This window comes from Gossypium hirsutum, chromosome D06 (genome assembly GCF_007990345.1).
Source record: "Gossypium hirsutum isolate 1008001.06 chromosome D06, Gossypium_hirsutum_v2.1, whole genome shotgun sequence".
NCBI classification, from domain to species: Eukaryota; Viridiplantae; Streptophyta; class Magnoliopsida; order Malvales; family Malvaceae; genus Gossypium; species Gossypium hirsutum.
The window spans coordinates 62,829,383-62,851,140 of NC_053442.1; the positions used below are offsets into that span (position 1 = coordinate 62,829,383).

The window sequence follows — 21,758 nt, forward strand, 5'->3', positions numbered from 1 at the left end:
TCATTAATAATTCTTTTAAAATAATTTCAAAATATCTAAATAAATTAAATAAAATTATTGAAAAAGTTTATCCATTAATAATGTCAATCAGTTTGCTACTATTAATGAAAGTTTAACGCGTATCTTAATATTTAAAAAGTTATATTTCAAAATTTAAATCTAGAATTTTCAACATTGGGATAAACAAGTGCAATTTGACAATTTTTATATATTATTTTAGTTTCTACCTTTTTTTTTCACTTTAATCATTAATCAGTACTTAAAAATATGTAAAGCATAACCAAAACGAAGGTGCAAACATGACGTGGCGTATACAATTAACCGCTCTTAAAGATTTAACGCTTGGGTGACAAAAAAAACCTCAATTCGATTGATTTCTTTAATTTAATGATTGTTTATTTCAACCTATTTAAGTGCATAATATGTAAATTTCTCAATACTATGTATTAGTTCATGGTGTTTCGATGTACTATTTTTAAATTTATTGATATTTTTAAATATTTTTCATATTCAAATATATATAATATTATTTTTAATTTCTTAATTAAGTATTAGATTTTATCACTCTCAAATGAAAAAAACATTGTATGTTAAATTTTACTCAATAATGAATATAGGTGGAGTGACAGTAACTTTGTATTGTAGTATTATCGAACATGTGATTGATCTTTGGATTAATAAATTTTAACTTTTTATTTAAATATGATATAAAAATATGAAAAGACAAAAATGTCACCATAATAATATTGATAATAAGCGTAAACTATTTAGGTGATCACCCAACATCTGGATAAATTATATTTTGGTTATTCAACTTCAAAAACTTTTAATTTCATCATCTAACATTTTCAAAATTTAAAATTTTAGTCACTCACATTTAAATACTTAACAGAAAGCTAATGTGAGCATTTTTTATTGGCCTAATAACAAATTTAACCCTCTAATGTTTACACATTTTATAAATTTGATCCTAAATCTAAAAATTCAACAAATGTAGTCCTCAATATTTAAATAATTCATCATTTAGCTCTAAATCTAAAAAGTTCAATAAATTTAACACCCAACATTTTACAAAATTTGCAAATTTAATTCTAATTCTAAAATTTTGAAAAAAATCATTTTAAATATATAAACATGCAAATATATCCCAATTATATCAATTTAAATATAATTAGGCAAATATAAATTTTAAAATTATTAATTAGATTCCATAACTTAATTTAACAATTATATTTTTATTTTTATTTTAAACCGATATATACCCATACAAACTAGTATTGATCAAAATAAGCCGTAACACCAAAACCACTAAAACATAACGAAGATTACTTTATATCAATTGAGGATCGAAACGATGCGTATTAAGCCATATGACCAATATCGGCTATTACAATTATATAGTTCGATCCAAAGTTTCTAAATTAAATATCATAGAAAGTTACAAACACATTATCTGCATAACATGGATTTCATCTATGTTTACTTGGATTCTGTATCAATGTCAAGTACGGTTATATATCCAACAAAAATGTATTTAATTTTCTAAGTTTACAAAGCATTCTTAAAAAATTATATCTTCGTAATCATGTTCAGTTGTTCAGTTATTTATTGGACATGAATGTCGAGCACAAAAAGTCGGAATAACATGAGCTACTCGATACAAACTGCCTGGTAATTTTCGGAAACTAGGCCCGACTCAAGTGATGAACAGTTACAATCAGTGCAACCAGAACCCAAAACTAGTGAACTGTCTGGAAACAGTTAAGACAGTTTTAAAATCAAAAGCTTTCAGGGATAGGCTTGGATACCACCAACATATGTTGCATTAACTGATGTAGATCCTCCTGTGGCAAACTCATCCCATGAATCAGATGATAGTATGACGAAATCAGCCAATTTTCCAGTCGATAATGATCCTATTTCGTTCTCCAGAAAGCATGCCCGAGCAGCTGAAATCGTGTGCCTGTCATGATCAAAACAGGAAAGCATCAGTTAAAAGTACCTATGTCCAACACCAACGTCGGTGTCTGGTACATACCAGACATGGATATGGAGGTATAATCCTTGAATATAGTATATAATTTAAAAAAATAATTTGAGCATACGCATGCCAATCATATATGTAAATCCAACACCAGTCGAAGTCCGGGTATAAACATTTCAAGTCAGAGCAGACACAAGCTAATCATGATAGAGTAAGAATACTTTGATGAAAAGCAGATGCAAAATCCGAAGAGAATAGTAGGAATGCTAATCAAGCACAAGGATTTGAATAAGGAATGTGTCCATTTCCATGATGATAAGAATCCGCTTACGTTTAGAAACTACGATACAAGCAGTGCACGGCAAGCAGTCATATATATGAAGAATAAACAAGTATACATTGAAGACTCGGAGAAAATGTAGTTGTAGTGTTGCTTACGCGATTAATGCATCGTTTAGCGAAAGGCGCTCGGATGGTATCCAAGCAGTGTCCCAACCAGGAGGAATTCTATTCATTGCTGTTCTTATAGCATGCAAAGGATAAGTACTTGTAACCTGGAGCAACAAATAAGGAATGAGGCTTCAAGACAGGTAGAAACCTATCTTATCCAGACTTGGGATGAGTTTCAATTTAGGCACAAGTTGGACATGCATCTGCTCAATTTTTTTCTGGGTTTTTCCATATATTTAAAGAATCAAAAACCCCCATTATTTATGTCCTAATATATTTAGGACATAGATGTCAAACACATACTTTAGGAAGAATAAGGAGTCTGGATAACATAGTTAGAAACTAGAAACAAGTATTAATAGGAAGAAAATGCTTACGGGCCAGTCAGAACCGAGAGCCAACAATGCATTGCTTGATAGAAGTGACCGGAAAAGATATGACCCCTTTTGAGCCCTATCCACCCCAAGCTTTCTGATCGCCGCATCAGCATCATCGAGCAAGTGATCAGGCTGTTGGCAACAACATTCTAGTATCACCAAACCGAAATAATTTCCAGTATAATTCCATAAGAGTATCTAAGTATCTAAGATCACCCTCACATGGATGTATCAACAATACCAAGTTTTTTAGCAAATGATAGAACAGATGCAAAAGAGAAGACGGAATCCCGAATTCATGGTTCAAACATGAACCCATCCCTGGAGTTAAAAAACCGAGCAAAGATGCGTTTACATTTCATTTGCAGCATCTTGGTATAAGTAATCAACATCTAAATGAAGCACTGAAAAAAATATTGAAACCTGTACTGAAGCAACAATCCCTTGTTGGCCAAATCGATCCGCTGTGCCAGGGGCCAAATGCTGAGCATGCTCAATCTGAAATCATAATTAGAAACAAGAAAACCCATTCATGCTGAACTTATGAACACGCATGTAGGGAGAACAATTCTCAAGATTCCGACCATTACCCTAAATCTCCGATCTCTCTTTCCATTTTTTAAGGCAACGGATTCATACATATCAAGGATCAAGTCGTTTGCTTTATCACCTATAGCATGGATAGCAACCTGAAATAAATTAAAAGTGAAGTAAGCTTCTATAACAGATGCAAGAGTTTCACTTGAGAAAGTGGGAGTGCTATAAAGTATTAACCATGGGTGACCTGAAGCCCGGACATGTCTGAAGCAATTGTCATGTTGAAAAGACTTTCGAATTCCAGAACTTGTAAGCCATAGTTGTGAGGGTCATCAAAATATGGCTACAATATAAGAGAAACATAAAGCATTAGATATTATCATGCTGGTAATGGGTTTTACCAAATGGTACATTCTGTTGAAATATGTGAAACCCATATATTTTGGGATATATTTTAAAGTTATTTAGGTAGATAAATCTTATTTAGGTAGATAAATCTTAGAATAAATCATTTGAGATATTCTAGGAATATTTTATTTTATCTTTTAGTAGTTTATTAGAATAAGAGAATTATTTTCCCAATTAGGTTATGACTCTTTTCTCTATTTAAATTCAGTTTAGTTAATAAAAAGACAGAACAGTTTTATTAAATACTCTCTTAAAAACTTTCACATTTTGATTATCGAGTTTATTATCAGAAGTAACTTTGGAAATGTCTTATTTCTAGGCATTGTTTCATTCTCTATATTAACATTGACCCCCCCCCCAAAAAAGGGAAAAATTGTTCTTTAGTCCCTCTAGATATTGGAAAGTCATTTCCCTTGACACTAACTTAATGTGAAGGAAGCTTGAGCAAAGCGGAGAGATCTTGCCAAGAAATAAGCACAAAGGGATTGATAAATTCTATGTTACTCATACTCAAGATTGAATTAGGATATGGGTATATGACCGTCATGGGTATGTTGAAATCATTTTTAAGTTTTTCCATGTTTTGGATAGGTCTTTGGAGGGTGATATCCCCATACGCATGCCCTGATATATGTTGGAAATAGGTGTCAAATGCAAGTACCTCAAGAAAAAATGAGAGTAACATAGCTGAAGATGATAAGCCCAAAAACTAATTAAAAAAGGACTTGAAATACATTTCCTACTAGATAAATAGAAGACTTCCGGACCATATATCTATAATTTACGGATGGTCAGAGAGCACAAGCTGTATGGTTGGTTCTTACCTCATGGAAGAGAGCACTATTTGAACCGAGAGAGCCATCGGCAAAAGCTTTAACACCTCCAAGGTAAATCCAATTACTCAAAGCACGACCTGCCCTATGAATTACACCCTGATATGACAAAGAAACCTTATAAATAAACCAAAATCAAGAAAAAAATTCTGAGTATAGCAAAACAGGATATCAAGAACACTAATCTCTTAGAAAACATGCAATGGCAGACATAAAGAAAAGGGGGCGGCACACAAAAATATTTTTTTATATATGAATATGTACATGTATATTTATATGTATACGTAACCTAGAAGTCTTTTGATGCAATTAGAAATGAAAGTAAAATATCTGTGTTACATGTTGAAGAGAGAAATAGATAAGAGGTCGTACATGTAACCTTGACCAAGTCTCCATTGGGAAAAATAAGCACACTCTGATTTTCATCTTCCCTGAAGAATCAGCCCATTGATACACATCTGTACAAATGATTAGAAGACTTTTATGGTTTGGTAAAAAAGTGATACATTTTCAAAGGTTTCTTAGAGCAATTTTTCAATTCAAACAAACAAAACATCAATTCCAAATCGAGGAAGAGATAGAGAAAAAATTATTACAAAGAATACTTTGTCTATCGATTTCATTATATCATATCCAGCATTTCAATAGCATTTGAATTTTCTTAAACATCATTTCAACTGATTTTTATTCTTTCCACAAACAATTTGAAAACCGGTCTTTATCTTAATCAAAAGGCATGAGATAATGCACATAATGAGCTAAATTACTTTGAATAATATGTCGAACAGGAAATACACTCTATGTTACTCAGACTCAGATTAGAGTGTCGGATACAGTTATGAAGAGTTGAAGCAACACAGAACACAATTAATAGATTCATTTATTTGTTATTTACATTGACCACGAAAACTATTTTGAGTAAAACCTGAAAAGTCCTGCCAGGAATGCTCAACTGATGACCCAGGAAAATATCTGCCGACATCAACAACAGTTGTGACACCCCTTGTCAAGGCAAAACTACTAGCTCTAAGCATGGCTTCCCTCCTTTCATCCACGGAGGCCTCCGGAATCCAGGAAAGAATAAGTTCCATTGCAGCATCAATCAGCAGACCAGTAGGTTCTGCATGGTCATGAAGACAATCTAATATAAGCAACACATTTGTAAACCATGAGCATAGTTATATCCTATGTTACTAAGACTCGGGTAAGAGTATTGGATACAGGAAGTGTTGGAGATGTATTTTGGAGGGTCCTATCTGCATACCTGATATATGCCAGATACAGGTATTTAAAGAAACATGAGATGGAGTGACATAGGTTTAGACAATATTTAAATTTTATTTAGCTATCAAGAGAGAAATGGTTGTAAGTGTTCCACTAGGCAATATCAACCCTAAAACTGGAAGCAACTAAATAAGAATATGCATACCTCCATCAGCAGTTTGAATAATTTTTCCACCGTTTGGATCTTTAGTTAAATTAGTGACTCCAGCCAACTTTAGTGCCACTGAGTTAGCCAAGCCCATATGACCACCCATCCTTGTTAGCCAAACCTGCAAAATAAGATATCATTACCATGCTTGATATAGAGTTCCCTTATGTTGATATAAATAGCTATTCTCAATCAAACTTCAGCTTCTTACGGGATTATCTGGTGTGACCTCATCTATCCAAGATGCCATTGGCAATTCCCCTCCCCAAAGATCATTGTTCCATCCACCACCCAGAATCCACGAACCCCTTTTGGCATCTATAATTGTTCATAAGAACAAGGCAAGTGAAAAAGTTCAATGAGATTTAGAAAAGCATGTAAGAAGCAAAAACAGGTTAATCTAATTATACACAAAGAAAAACTGAATTGGAGGGCGAACCGGTTGGACATCTAGTTCAACCACAATGTAAAAAAAAGAAACTAATAATAATTAAGAAAATCATAAAACATTCAAAAAAGGAAAATTATTTAAAAAATCATAAAATTAAGAGATACCAGTTATACCAAAATGAACAGAAACCGTGAATGATCATGGTCATAGATAAGCAAAGAACTAATAGGGTACAGCAGCTAATCCTCCATACTTATAAACTGAGTAAAGTATAAACATAAAAACTTTTCAGAAATTATGTTAAGCACATACTTTCAGCATTGATGTAGATTGAATAACAAAATAAACTGATATTTTACTGTTATCCAGAAAAAATTTAGGAAGGATGAAACATCAAAAAACATAATTAAAGAGAAAGAAGATACTTAGTACGGCTTCTTTCACTCTTCTCACAACTTCATCTTTCCGATTTACACCTTCGAGCTGCACACGTGCCATCTGTCGTACACAAGAAAATCTCAACTTTGCATAGGTATATACCAATTACAACTACAGGAAACGAAAGCAGATACACTCACTAGTAGAAGCAAAGATAATGTTAAAAGCAAAAACGAGCTTTTAAAAATCTGGAGGCATGTTTTGGGGAATCTGTCCAGAGAATTGATATGTTTGACAATGAAAGGGATATCAAATGGACCCCTGTTCTTTATCTATGGTTAATGTTCGATAAAGAAAGGAGTTCATAAACCTAAAGGCACATGCCATGAAAGAATAATGAACTTACTCTGTCATTGTTTTAACACCAGCATGACTGCTAACTGATGTCAACACCTATGATAAAACTCAAGGGTTCTCAAAATAAGTAACTGATAATGATCCAATGCTGCCGAACTCCACATTAGTTCTATGTAGCAGCAGTGGACTACAAACAAGTGATGCACACACTTTCATGCTGGCTATGGGAATAAGATATTCACCCACAATCTTCTGACACATAAAAAACTCATTAAGAAACACTCTGACAGTGAGCTTTTCCAAACGAGATTTCTTATAGAAGAGCACACTAACAGAATATTCAGATGTAAAGATATGAAATACTATCAAAAAGCTCCAGAAATACCAACAAACATTGACTGAGACGGGACAGGAAAATCAATAGAAAAGGCTTCTCAAGAACCTAAATTTGAACTCCAAATTAAAGTGTTACAATCACTTGAGAATCCCACATTTTGCCTCCCAAAAACGCTAGCCCACAATACAATCCTCCAAGTCACAACTCACAAGGCTTCTATTGCATCCTTATTCAACAACAAACTGAAAAAAGTTCTCTAAATTTATCCTATGAAACAAAACTACAAAAGATGAGGAACATTGCCTCAATCCTAGACTTTCCCACATGATCCTTAGTTAAATCATGCTTATTGTTGAGACTTTTCTGTATCGAGACACCTTGTTTCCACAGTGTCCCAACTTTTATTTTATTTTATTATTGACATGTCCATGCATGTCTGCGCTTATTCTGCCGTGTTGAACACATGTCCAAAACGTGGACACTCTGCCGACAGAAGCATCCGTGCTTTATTTGCAACCCGGATTTAACAAAATAGTAACCTATACTGTTCATAATATCAGCTCAGTGAAAGTGAAAACATATTTCAATTGCTGAAAAAAAAATCAGTAGATGGAATTCTAAAACCTGAAGTCCTGCAGAAATCAAGTGGACGTGAGAATCAATAAATCCAGGCACTACAACCTTTCCTTCTAGATTCAGCTCTTTAGTGCCATATCCTGACAAATCCTGCACTCACGTTTGCATTTCTTTCCATTATTTCAAATGGATAGTATTATCCGAAACAGAAAAAACCCCTCAAGTTGAAAATGCTACTAGTATTCAACAAGAAAAGCAGCTAAGCAAGCTTAATACATGAAAGAAAACAAAATAAAACTCCATTAATGGAACTCAAGTTGCTATAATAGCAAAGAATAACCCAGTTCACATTTTCAGAAAAGAAAACAGAACAACCAGTAGTGAAAGAAAAAACCAACATCCAAAATTCAAAATTTGGATACAAAAATGGGTTTAAAATGGAAAAAGAAAAGAAAGAGGAACAACCTGAAGAGATGAATAGTTACCAATGCGAAGAATTCTGCCGTCACGAATGGCCATGGAATTAGCGAAAGGAAAAGAAGGGTCACTAGTAAAAATGACCCCATTTTTAACTATCAAATCAGCACCAAACTTAGTTGATGGAATCAGTGAAGCTCTCCATTTCAACCAATCTGGGAAAAAAAAAGTGAAGTTAAGCAGTAGAATTTTAAGGAGTTCCCAAGTTCATGAATTGTAAAAGGAAGTGGAAAATGAGAAGAATTTGAGGCAATAAAAGGATTAGGCTTTACTTACAAGTGGAGTTGAACGATGGAAAAAGGAAAACGGAAAGGAAAACGGCAATAGAAGCTAAGTTGACAATGGAAAGATTCATGTTTTTTATCTTCCTTCTTTTTTCTACTATTTTCAGCGGTTGGCACTTCAATAGACTTTGTAGCGGTGAACAACTATGTATAAATCGGGCTCAATCACTGTTTTTAGTTCTTAAAATTTAAGGGTAAATTTCACCGTTAGTCACTTAAGTATTAGTCAAATTTTTGTTTCATCCAACTATGAAAAATTATAAAATTAAATTAAAATCATCTTGTTACCTAATTATGGAAAGTTACAAAATAGTTACTCAACGATTTAATTATCTTGATTTTAATAAAATTTAATCCTCACCATTTACACATTGTGTAATTTGATATATCTTTTAGTCGTGCTTTTTTTACATTAAAAGTTAATTTTAAAAGAAAGAGAAAAATGAAAATTATTATTTTGAATTTTTTAGCGTTTCCATTTTTATATATTTTCTATTAAATTTAGCTAATAAATTTGTTTTTTTTTTAATTTTTAGGTAAAAGAATCGCAAAAAAAATTAAAAAAAAAAGACCAAATTACTCTATTTGGAAATGTTGAGTGTTAGCTTTTTAATAGTCAATACTAAATTGACACAATGTATAAATATTGAGGGTTAAAGTTGTTATTATGCTAATTTTAAAAAAATCATCAATTCATTATAATAGTATTAATTATCAGAAAAATATATTAATCTTTGTAATATTATAGATATATCAATGTAATTTATTTTGAGAATAAATATCATTATAATTATATTTTGTTTTAATAAGAATATTATGAAATATTTATAGATTTCAAGGTCAAAAAGTTAATATAGTTAAAGCAAACGAAAATATAGAAAAAAAAATCATCAACCGAGATATCAATGCATGTTTGATGAAGAGGTAAGAAACTTGGTCTCCTAGAATAAGATCTTAGTCACTTAAGTTTGGATCTTTTGATAAAAGAAAACAGCACTTTGAAAATTTTATCTGATTTAATTCAATTTAAGTATTAATTTAATCGGAATCTAATATAATTCTCAAGTCTGAAAAAGGAAAAAAAAGTCAAGGTCAAACAGAGGTGAATTCGGTCATCGGACCAAGTTTTTAGATAAAAACTTAAAAAGGAAAATTGATTTGTAACCCGAACTCAATCTAACCAGATATGTAGACCCATCAATGTATCTAATAAAAATTCCCCCTTCTTCCATAAGCAAGTGGATTGATATTTTCATATAAAAAAAAAAGTGGATTGATATTTAATTAAACATACATACATTTTGACTAATCTCACTGAAAATAAGTAAATAAACACTATTGAGGCTGCCTCAAATCAATTCAGCCAAGGTGATCTTTCAGAATTTTCCTCAGGTACTCAAGCTGCTCTACTTCCCCTTCAAGTTCCTCCCACTACAAATAAGAAGAGAAAAAAACAAAAAGTCATTACCTTTGGCATCAAAAGAAATTCCCAACATTAATTACAATTTACAAGCTATGCTATCTGAACTTGGTGATATAGTACTCCTATTCTTGGATTTTTCTTGAAGTATCCATATTTGACACTCGTGTCCAAAGCATATCCAGACACATATATAGGAATATGATCCTCCAAAGACCTTCCAAATACGTAAAAATCTTGAAAATGACAAACATATCCGTGTTTAACACTCGTACTCATAATCATGTCCAAATATGTACTGGACATAGATGCCAGATACAAGTACTTTAGGAAAAATAAAAAAGTCCAGATAACATAGCTTATGAATACCAAAAACCTGCTTAAAAGTTAGAATCCATTGAGAAAACGTCTACAATCATGACATGAGTACTCTAAGCAGTGTTTCAAGTCTTGAATGCATATGAAATAAAAGACAAGGACCCACCTCTTGATAAGACAATGATACAAATCTCCAACCAGAAGCGGCAATATGACGCCGTTTTAAAATGGTATGCCCTAATGGTGTTCCTGCAGAGATTCAAAAGAATATCATTGGATGCATCAAGTTATTATACTTACTTAAGCTTCATCAAAATCAGGTTAAGGTATATAAACAGTCTTGTATTATAGTCAAAAATGTAATTTAGACATCATAAAACTAAGTAATTTAATCCAAGGGTGTAATCGAGCCAAACCAAGCACAAGCCAGAAGAACCTCAAGCTAGATTGTTTTTACTCTTAAAGCACGAGTTCTGTTCAAGATTGAGATTGAACTAATCAAGTTTGCTCGATTAAGCTCAACTAATCTCATATGCATGATAAAAGATGACCAACACCTTAAACATGATGTGACACAATAAAATATACTAACACGACATGGAATATACGAATTGCTGAAAATACTTACCAGTATTTCTTGAGAAATGTGTTGGTCCATCAATCTCCAAAGCAACCTTTTGATCAACAAGAACAGCATCAATGGTGTAGCAGTCCGTAGGGTGCTCCCTAACCCAATCAAGGCCAGTGCTCACAAGAAGACGACCAACTTCCTTTTGGAAAGATGAAGTTGTCTTTTGATTGAACCTCTTTGTTTTCCAAGCACGAACGATTTTTGACTCGAGTTCACCATCAATGGATAGCTGAAGATGTGAATAATCGAGCTTTAAGCATTGGTTCACCAGATGAACCTGTGATGCAAACATAACATCCCCTCTATATTGTTCTGAAATCCGTTGCTCCTCAAAACTGCTCAATGTTTTCCATACATGAGAAAAGAACGTTCGATCAAGCTGTCCGAAAACTGCATAGGACCAAGCTATATTCCCAAGCTGGTACCTGCTTAAGGTGAGCACAGGAGGATCTGGAATTCCTCCAAATTCGATATCTCTACTGTTCTCCACACCAGTTTCTTCATCATCTTTTACAGTTTCATGGCTTAAGCAGCATTTAATTTGGTTGGCATTGTTGAAAACAGTGTCGATAGCTTGAAGCAAGGTGTCTGCAGGCTCATATAGAGATGCAAACGCCCATAACATCTGTGCAAGCTCTTGCTCATGGAACGAGTGAATTATGTCCGCTGCCCTCTTTGCCAACCCTTCGAACAGATCCAGGGCAGAATGCCGCATTGTAGCGAATGCACCGGCAATGTTAGCAACATTCTGAGAATTGAACTCTGCAACCTTAGCCAATGCCACCTCTGCAACTCGATCCATTTCGGACAAAAACAACATGTCCCCTCCAATCTTGGACAGTGCCCAAGCAATGTTCGACACACCTTGTGCCGAGCATTCCGGAAGAGCAGTCATTGCAATACCAATAAGCATTGACATTTCTCTTTGTCGAGTGAATGCCAACCTGCGAGTGCTCGGCATCGATACTTTCTCCATGTTCTTAGCAATTCTATGAAGTGCAGTAGCAATATTCAAAGGTGAAAGTGGTGAAGGGCTTAAACCTTTCCCAACAGCCATTATCATCTCAGATGTAATCTCCAATATTTCTTCTGCAGTTTGTGATTGAATTATATCTTTGTTCAAGTTAACTTCTTTTCTACGATCAGACGGCCCTGAAAATTGAGCTAATTTCTGAACTAACTCTTCCATTGCCTTCTCCTTCTTCTCTAAAAACATCCCATCCCCCATTGAACTCACCGTATCTCGAAGTCGACTCACATTATCATTGATCTGGTTATCGAAATCCTCATTGCCATTATCTTCCTCAAAATCGAAACCCTCTTCAATCTCCTCTACTTCTTTACTAATCTCATCTTTTTTTGCTAATCTTTTCTTCTTCTTTTTCTTCCTTTTAATCAAATCCTCAACTTTATGCGCCAATCCCCTAGATTCAATAGATTTGAGTGCCATTTTTCTAGCCTTTAAACACCAATCCATCCCTTCTTCATCATTAAGAACCCTAGATTTCTCTTGTTTTTTCCGCTTCTTGGGTGCTTGATAACTAAATGGATCAATCTCTCCAACAAACTCCAATTCCCAATCTTCCATTTCATCATCATTAACACTATTCCCAGTACTAATACTAGAATTTTTACCCAAACTTGCTAAGTTTCTTCTAGGAAACTCAAGCCCACCTCTTAATTTCACTAATGAAAGACTATGAACTTGCTTTGGCTTGAAAATTAAGGGTTTTAAGTAAGTTTGGGTAGGGAACGGATTTAACAAAAATTCCATGGCCCCTTTTCTCTCGATTCTATCGCGGATTAATGAACGAAAATACCAAACAAGAATTTTTAAAACAACTAAATATCATCAAATATCAGAGTTCATGAAGAGAAATGAACACTCAAAAACCCAGAATTCAAGAGGAACTGAGAAAAATGAACCATACCCATTACGGAAAGCTCACTGCTTTAGCGGAAAATTGCAAGACATGTAATGTAACTATGTAAGTTGCTTTATGATTCCTGTTCATTTTCGTTTTAATGTTAATTTTCTGGATAAGATATTTATTATATGAATGAACTGCAAAATTGGGCCAACCTAAAACATTTTTTGTTAGTCATGTAGATGACGTTTGTTTTGGGGTAAACTACTCAAATATTCACATTTGGTCATTCAATTTTTCGGGTAAACTACAAAAATATCACCCAATTATGCTTTTAGTTTTATTTTGGTCACTCAACTATTAATTTTTTCGATTTAGTAATTAAATTTTTTTAAATTAAATATTCTACTCACCCTCCAATTAGTTGTCCTTAGATGAGTGAGGAAAAGTAAAGTTATCCGTAGACCAGGGCAAGTTCTAACAAAATTTTAGGCTCAATTGATAGCTCGGACCTGACCCGAAAAATAGGCTTAAATTTTTACTCAAACCCAACTCATATTATATATGCTAAACTCGAGCCCAAATCGACCCAGCCCGTGTTAAAGCCTATAGCATCAATACAATAGGGAATGTATCGATACTTGCTATGAGGTATTCACCCTTTGAGGAGAGATTGATACTCAAACAATTTTTCTTTAATTTCCAAAATATCAAACCTTAAAACGGTATCGATACTAGACATGGTATCGATACTTTTGTAAAAGTATTGATACTTTATTAAGGGTATTGAAACTTTTAGGTATGTATCTGAGCCAAGTTGAGACCAAAAAATCTTACCCGATGCCCAACCTGTTTTTAAGCTAGCCTTATTTTTTACCCAAGCCCATTTTCGGGCTTATATTTTTGTCCAAACCCTCCCATTTTTTGGACGGGTCTTCGAGCTGAGTCGAATGGCCCAACCCATAGACAAGTCTAACGAAAAGGTGATGTGAGCTTTTTTATTGATCTAATAATAAATTTAGCCCTTTAATATTTATATATTCTATCAATTTGATCCTAAATATAAAAAATTCAATAAATTATAAATTGTCATTTTAGTTCAAATTCTAAAAAAAAAATCAATAAATTAACTCTGCAATTTACGAAATTTATCAATTTTTTTAAAAAAATATTTTTAAAAAAAATCACCATTTGTAAACTCTCTCACAAGCCACGTCAATTTCCTTTTCTTTTCCTATGATATTTAGTGTGAAGATAATTGTGATAGGCAAGTAGCCTTTTCTCAGCCCAGCCTAGAATTGCAACAACTTATTTTTTTTTTTTGTCAAAATAAGTTGATATTATTAAAACAGGCTCAAAACTGTAACTGAAAAGCACCAAAGCAACAAATGAATCGGCAAAAGCAAATAAATAATAGCTGTCCAACATAGAAAATAAATGAATCCTAGAAAGTAACGATCAAAAAACAAAGCAAAATAAACCTCATGAGCCTGCAGCAGCACCGCTTGAACATCCAATATCAGCCAAACGAGCTCTCTTCAACATCTGCCACAATAATATGCAACCAAGAGCTTATTATCTTTGAATGATCTGGATTCATCATTGCCTTTTCAACTTCCATTAATAGATTATTAGTAGCCAACAACAAATCACCTTTCACTTGGTCAGTTGCCACATAATGGTTCCACAAGAAACAAATATCATGCAGCATCACTACCCATGCCTTCTTTACGAGGTTCACAACCTCATCCATCTCTCCAATAACACACGGTTCATAATTATCATCAAAACAACATCATTCGATCGAAAGCTAAAAAGATCTAGACGATAAATAAAAAATTCAGCAGGACTTTCTAATTCGAAACCACATGTATTAGGTTTGGTGAGATTTATCACTGTAAATATTACAATGAAAGGTTCAGTTTTATAAAAAAAATTTAAAAGTTCCCTTGTGCTATAAAATCGCTTTTCACAAAATAATATTTCCAACAGTAGACCAGTCAGTAAGAGATAAATAACCGATTGATTAGCTGACTGATGAGAACTGCATTTGGACCATGAACCCGAAAACTGGATGGATTGTAAAAAATCGGTTGAATTGGATTTTATATTTTGGGCTAAATTTTTCTAACCCAAAATCCAGAAAAAAAAACTAAATTCCTATTAATTTTAGGTTGAAACCAGCCCAATTTATTTAAGACTAAACTAACGTATCAAATCTAAACCTATCTATGGGCCAAGTAGTTTACCAATCAAGTTAGGCTTGGGCAAAACTTATTGTGCCTTAAGTTAACCCAAATTTAAATTAAATAAATTTTAAATGTCTTTTATTTTTTATTTTATTATTTTTTATTTGGGCAAATTGAACTCAAGCACAAAATTGAATTTTTTTTTTAAATTTGGGCCTTGGCTCGACCCATACAAGCCTAGCCCAACCCAACCAAAAGAAGTAAAGAAAATGAATAAAAACAAAAACCTAAAGGCTAATTTTTTTTCAAGGTATCTATTAGAACGAATCCAGTAAATAATACTCCGTATTCTATAGGCCCATAAAATGGTTAGATGCTGAATATGAGTTTTGGACATTATCAAAAAAGGTAAACCACGGTTGTTGAAAGTTGAAACTAGTTGGGTAGTTTTCTTAGGCCCTACTGTTCTTCTCTTTAGTGTTCTCAAGGCTCAAGTTAAGGTCATCACCACCGCCATGTCTTGTCGGCACTACCGTCAAGGTGAGTGTATTTGGATAGAAGAGATCTTGAATTTTTGATGAATTATATAAAAAGATAAGACAAGTAAAGAAATGAAATGGTGATTTTTGAAAATATTTTTGATCAATTTTATTAAGTCACTATATGTCTTACACTAAGAAAGCATTAATTCAACAAAGCAAATCTTGATAAAAGCAGGAGAGAAGCAAACACCACTAGGGGGACATATAAGCCATTCTTAAATTAAACTTAATTTATAGCTCAAAACATGTCATATATCTAAATCAAACAATATATTTATGTTACTCATCAAGTTGTTAGACTTTGAATGTGTATCTAATATACTAGCAAAAGATTGATGTCATCCTTCTGAAGAATTGGAAAGTGGACATCAAATTAGACCACCATACAAGGTTGTAGTTCTAAGGATGGGAAGATCATAAGATGGAAGAAAGTAGAAGAAGCCTCAAGTTTCATGTTTTTTAGGCTTTAATTTAATAAATAAAAATATTTAAATATATTTTAATTAATACACATGATCAATTCGTGCATCGCATGATAAAAAAATAGTTAATTTTGACTTTTCAATCATATAAATAGAACAACACTAGGTTACTTGATATATATGTTAGGAATGTGTGCAATGTTGGGCCAATCTTCTCCTCTCTCTTCTTGACACCGTCTTTCCAGATGTGAGCATTCTTCGATCCACAAGGTTTCTAGTGCCAAGAGGTTTCGTACCCCTTGGGGCAATGACATCAAATTAGGACAATTCAAAATCTCCAATCTTGAAAGCAATGTGAGGTGTTGTATCTCATTTGGGAGAGAAACTAATCCATCACACTCCTTAATATCAAGAAATCGAAGAGAAGAAAGATGTTGGATGCACTCCAGTAATGAGGTTAACTTTGGACATTTTCTGATATGCAAGTTTTAGAGTGAAGTCAAATATTGCACCCCCTTAGACATAGAGGCTAATTTCTTACACTTTTCAATGCGTAGTGTAGACAAGGAAGATAATTCTTGCAATCCATTTACTGGAAGGGATACAAGGCTGTTGCAATGACTTAATTCCAAAGTTTCTAAAGAGCTGAAGTTTTGTAGCCCTGCATGCAAGCTTTCAAGTTGTGAGCAACTTTTAAGATTCAAGTGTTCAAGGGCCAATAGATTATCCAGCAAATCGGATAAATCCCTTAACTCGTAGAACTCCCAAATATGGAGAGATATAAGAACAGTGGCATTCATCATCAAAGATTTGAGTAAAGTAACACTACTTCCTCTGATATCTAGCTCCTTTAGAGACTGAAGCATGAGCAATTTAACCAACATAGGACAACCTATGATAGTTAATAAAGTTAAGATAGGAAAATGCTGTCTACCATTCTCTACCGTCCATTCCTCCAAACATGGTGCCCAAAGTATTTTGAGAACCTCGAGTGATGAAAAAGAACTCTCCATATCTCCGTTGAAGCTACTCTTAATATACTTGAGATCACCCATTCCAAAAATAGTAAGGACCTTCAAGAAGCGTAATTTCCCTAGAGGTGGAAGTTAATCGCATCTGTTGCAATATTCTAGTGAGATTTGAACAAGGTTTGGTAGAAGCATATCCATCATCCAATACGAAAACCTAACACCTTGGTAACCATATATGTACAACTTCTTTAAGCTTGAATGAGGTTGGAGAGCATTAAGAATCTCTTCATCATTTCCATATTGAGAGATTTTATTGTTGTCGCTTCTCCAAGATAAGCTTAATGATCTTAAGTTTTGCTTATTTATCAAATTGGAGTTTTTAGCTTCTGTTGCACTCTTCACGTTGCCAAGTCCTGTGATGCTCAATTCCCCCTCTATGTCCAACTCTTTCAACTCATCCATGCCACCACTGTCATTGTCCTTTCCGATAATAAACTTGTTGAGCTTGCGCAAGCTTAACAATTGTCTTAATCCAATAGGCATAGAACTTAGTTTATAGCACTCTCTGAGGTCCAGGTACCTAAGACTTTCCAAGTGCTTCATGCCTTTTGGTAACATTTGAAGATTGCCACAAGAACGAAGATTCAGTGCCTGCCAGTTCTGAAAGGAGCTTGTCGATTCAGGTAGAGTTTTCATATTACCATCATGTAGGCACAAATACCTCAGATGGTTCAAACTTTTAAAGCAATATTGCAAAAATTATAACCCAAATCTAACACCTTTAGATGTCTTTGTTTACTGATGAAATGGGAAGGATTATAGAGGTTAGCAATACCATGAAAGGTGAACTTGTTCCCAAGGATCAAAGAACGCAACGGTTGCAATTCCGATTCGTCTAGAGTGTTCCTCGAAAAACTACTACTATGAACAAACAAGTGATGAGCAGTTTTTGGTATTTTCAACCTCTCACTGGGCTCAATCACATACATAGCATTCGTCCATCATAGATGTTACCAAGTCATGAACTAAATCATGCATTTTACATGTAACAATTCCATGAACATGCTCTTTGACATCCTGGAGAAAGGACCTCCAAGTTAATTTAGAGAATATTTCACAACCCGTATCATGCAAATCCATATGTCCTCGTGAAGGAATAAATCCATTTGCCATCCATAGTCCTATCAGCTTGTCCTTTTCCATGACATAATCTTTGGGAAATATTGAGCAAAACAAAAAACATTGTCTCATATATGGTGGAAGATGCTTATAACTTAACCTCAACACACCTAAGATTCTTCTTCCCTCATCTTCCAAATCCCATATCTCGCTTTCTTTGACACGTAACCATTCACTTTCCTGGCTTTTGAAACGCAATATGCTTCTTGTGGCCTTAATTGCCAAGGGTACCCCTCCACATCTCTGCACTATCTGCCTCCCAATTCTTTCCAAGTTCACATTGCCTTCATCCATTCCCATCCCAAAGGCTCTTTACTTGAACAAGGACCAAGAATCATCATCTGACAAACACATCAAGTCATGAACAGGAGCCATCATAAGAGCAACTTTCTTGAGTCAAGTAGTGACAATGACTATACTCCCTCTTTGTCTAGAGAGTAGTGCTTTCTTCAATCCATCCCACTTGTTTTCATGTTCGTTCCACACATCATCCAATACAAGCAAAAATTATTTTCCAGCAAGCTTCTCCAATAAGCACCGTTGCAAGGGATCTAGCTGTTGGATATTGCATGCGTTCCCTTGTTCAATGGATTCCACAATAGCTTTAGTCTGGCTTGCTATATCAAAATCGTCAGATACACACACCCAAGCTCTCAAATCAAAGACTTTTGTCACATTTTCATCATCGTAAACCAACTAAGCAATTGTTGTCTTTCCAAGACCTCCTATGCCGCATATGGCATAAACAGAGAGGTCATCATGGTGATTCACATTTTTACGTAACATGCTAACTATCTCTGCCTTCTCATCTCCTCTACCAATCACTTCTGATTCATTCACAATGGAGTTGGTTATCCTGTCTCTATTCCGCCCAGTTTCAGCTTCTGCCACACCCTCTCTTAAGTGGAACTTGCTTCTCTTCTCAGCAATGGCATCTAATTTCTCTCTTGCATCCTTAAGTTTATGTGCCATATTCAAGCAAAACAGAAGTGGGTTCTGAGGAGAAAAGAAAGCGGTCACCTTGCTTCTTGCATCCCTTTGCCTTAGAGCTTCTACGTTGAAGTCATCAAGCACATCTTCCAGATCATAAGATGCTTATTTAAGCTTTCCAAGACAATTCTGGATAGCTTTACTGTTGAAGTTGGCCAGCATGCAGTAAACACTCGACAGCAAGCATGCCATGGAGATCAAGCTATGCTGAAACTGATGCAAGAGCTGCTAAAACAAGCTTATTTTGTTCATTTTGTTATTTCTAGTTAATGAAATGTATATTAGTTCATTTCTAACTAAGTTAGGCCTATGATTGATGTAATTAGCTATAGTGTGAGTTGTAAACACAGCTTTGTACAAGCTTACAAGTTTAAGTTTCAAGTTTTTATGTAATTAGTGGAGGTAGGTAATGTTTAGGTGATTACTTACTGTTTTTGACAAGCTTAGTGCTTGGTTTTATGTATTGGCATTATGCCATTATTCACTTATGAATGAAATCAGATTTTTTTTCATCAAACTATCTCCGTTTTTTCTTAGCTTTTTTTCTTTTCTTCTTGCTCGAATCTGATTGTTTGCTCAGCAAGCATCGAGGTTTGTTGCACAAGACACAAGCTGAGCTTGTCTGTTTCTGTTCTAACACCAACAATTGGTATCTAGAGTCTGTTTCCTAAGGGGCCTGTTGTTTAAAGAATGACTTCATCAAACTTTTCACCAGCTGCACCACAAGTCTTCAATGGAGAAGCCTATCACATATGGGTGGTCAAAATAAAGACCTACCTGCAGGCTTTCAATTTGTGGGAGGTGGTCAACTCAGATGTTGAACTAGAGCCACTTAGAGCCAATCCAACAGTGGCTCAGATCAGATAGTATGCTGATGAGAGGACCAAGAGGCATAAGGCTATGTCTTGCATCCAGAACTCAGTGTCAGATGTGATTTTCACAAGGATTATGGCCTGTGAATCACCAAAGCAGGCCTGGGACAAGTTGAAAGAGGAGTTTCAATGGACAGAGAGGACAAGGCAGCAACAGTTGTTGAATTTGAGGAGAGAATTCGAGAATTTTAAGATGAAGGAAGAAGAAACTGTCAAGCAATACTCTGACAGGATTATGGTTGTGGTTAATAGCATTAGGCTCCTTGGTGAGCAGTTCAATGAAGCTAGGATAGTAGAGAAGGTTATTTCAACCTTTCATGAAAGGTATGAGGCAAAAATCTCATCCCTCAAAGACTCAAGGAACCTGTCCAGCATCTATTTGACAGAGCTGATCAATGCTCTATATGCTCAAGAACAGAGGAGAGCTAGCAGACTGGAGGAGCACCAAGAAGGTGCCTTTCAAGCAAGAACAAATACTGCCTACAAAGGCAAAAAGGTTTGGAAAGACAAGCCAATGTATGATGCTGCAAGAAAAGAGGGTCAGACTTACAGGCTTTGCAAAACGGCTAGTTATTCAGAAGAAAAATGCTGGTTTAGACCAGATGCTTTGTGTCAACAATGCAAAAAGAAGGGTCATGTTGAGAGAGTCTGTAAAAGCAAGGGTAAGCCAAGGCAGAGCCATTCTCAACAAATGAAGGCTGAGGCTAGAGTAACCAAGGAAGACAGTGACCAAGAGGAGCAAGTCTTTGTTGTGTCATGCTCAGCTGTTCAACAAAGAATCTCATCTGGTTGGCTCCTATACAATGGATGCACCAACCACATGACACCTGATGCTGCTATCTTCAAGTCCTTAGACAAAAGCTACAGAACCAAAGTCAAGATAGGTAATGGCCACTTTATAAAAGCTGAAGGCAAGGGTGATGTGCTGATATGCACTCTTACAGGTGCCAAAGTGATTTTAAATGTGCTTTTGGTGCCTGAAATTGACAGGAATCTGCTTAGCATAGCTCAATTGCTGGAGAAAGGTTATTCTATTGTGTTCAAACACAACCAGTGCCAAATCAGTGATCCAAGTGGATCCAAGCTTATGGCAGTTTCTATGGCTGATAAAAACTTTGTGGTTGACTGGACAAAGGAGTCAGACACTGCCTACATAGCTACAACAGATGAATCCAAGCTTTGGCATCAAAGACTTGGTCATGCCAACTTCAAATCGACGGAGCACATGTGCAAGAGTGGTTTGGCTGAAAATTTCATAAGCTCAAAACCAGGAAGTATGTGAAGTATGTCAGCTAGGCAAGCAGACCAGACTTCCATTTCCCTCGAATCAAGCCTGGAGAGCCTCTGAAAGACTGCAACTGGTGCACACTGATGTGTGTAGCCCCATGAAGACTGAGTCATTAAGTGGAAACATGTATTTCATACTATTTATTGATGATTTCTTGAGATATTGTTGGCTTTACTTCTTAAAACAGAAATCAGAGGTGGCCTCTGTGTTTTGGAAATTCAAGACTGTTGCTGAGATTGAAACAGGC

The 21,758-nt window shown here is 34.8% G+C and overlaps 4 protein-coding genes across 5 annotated transcripts; 1 reads left to right on the plus strand and 3 right to left on the minus strand.

Annotated features, from left to right (window-relative positions):
• Positions 1-1,533: 1,533 nt before the first annotated feature.
• Positions 1,534-8,963, minus strand: LOC107962351 (protein LONG AFTER FAR-RED 3). Of its 2 annotated transcripts, XM_016898696.2 has the most exons (15): positions 8,814-8,963; positions 8,526-8,692; positions 8,109-8,210; positions 6,838-6,910; positions 6,233-6,339; positions 6,019-6,142; positions 5,515-5,709; positions 4,962-5,047; positions 4,581-4,688; positions 3,596-3,691; positions 3,402-3,500; positions 3,235-3,309; positions 2,812-2,943; positions 2,423-2,538; positions 1,534-1,963 (listed from the first exon to the last, which is right to left on the minus strand). In XM_016898696.2, the coding sequence occupies exons 1-15, from the start codon at positions 8,890-8,892 to the stop codon at positions 1,789-1,791; spliced, it is 1,734 nt and encodes a 577-aa protein (XP_016754185.2). In that variant the 5' UTR covers positions 8,893-8,963; the 3' UTR covers positions 1,534-1,788. The 2 variants fall into 2 exon arrangements, with proteins under 2 accessions (XP_016754185.2, XP_016754186.2); XM_016898697.2 differs by lacking the exon at positions 8,109-8,210 and having other exon boundaries at positions 8,814-8,952.
• A 1,089-nt stretch (positions 8,964-10,052) lies between these two features.
• On the minus strand, positions 10,053-13,305 carry LOC107962352 (RAP domain-containing protein, chloroplastic). Its single transcript, XM_016898698.2, has 3 exons — positions 11,188-13,305; positions 10,726-10,808; positions 10,053-10,252 (listed from the first exon to the last, which is right to left on the minus strand). The coding sequence occupies exons 1-3, from the start codon at positions 12,962-12,964 to the stop codon at positions 10,181-10,183; spliced, it is 1,932 nt and encodes a 643-aa protein (XP_016754187.1). The 5' UTR covers positions 12,965-13,305; the 3' UTR covers positions 10,053-10,180.
• A 4,012-nt stretch (positions 13,306-17,317) lies between these two features.
• LOC107963206 (putative disease resistance protein RGA1) lies at positions 17,318-18,655 on the minus strand. Its single transcript, XM_016899776.1, has 3 exons — positions 18,197-18,655; positions 18,018-18,097; positions 17,318-17,918 (listed from the first exon to the last, which is right to left on the minus strand). The coding sequence occupies exons 1-3, from the start codon at positions 18,653-18,655 to the stop codon at positions 17,318-17,320; spliced, it is 1,140 nt and encodes a 379-aa protein (XP_016755265.1).
• Positions 18,656-20,251: 1,596 nt separating this feature from the next.
• LOC121218440 (uncharacterized) lies at positions 20,252-21,505 on the plus strand. Its single transcript, XM_041095629.1, has 3 exons — positions 20,252-20,434; positions 20,498-21,069; positions 21,214-21,505. Exons 1-3 carry the CDS (start codon positions 20,252-20,254, stop codon positions 21,503-21,505), a joined length of 1,047 nt encoding a protein of 348 aa, XP_040951563.1.
• The last annotated feature ends 253 nt before the right edge of the window (positions 21,506-21,758 follow it).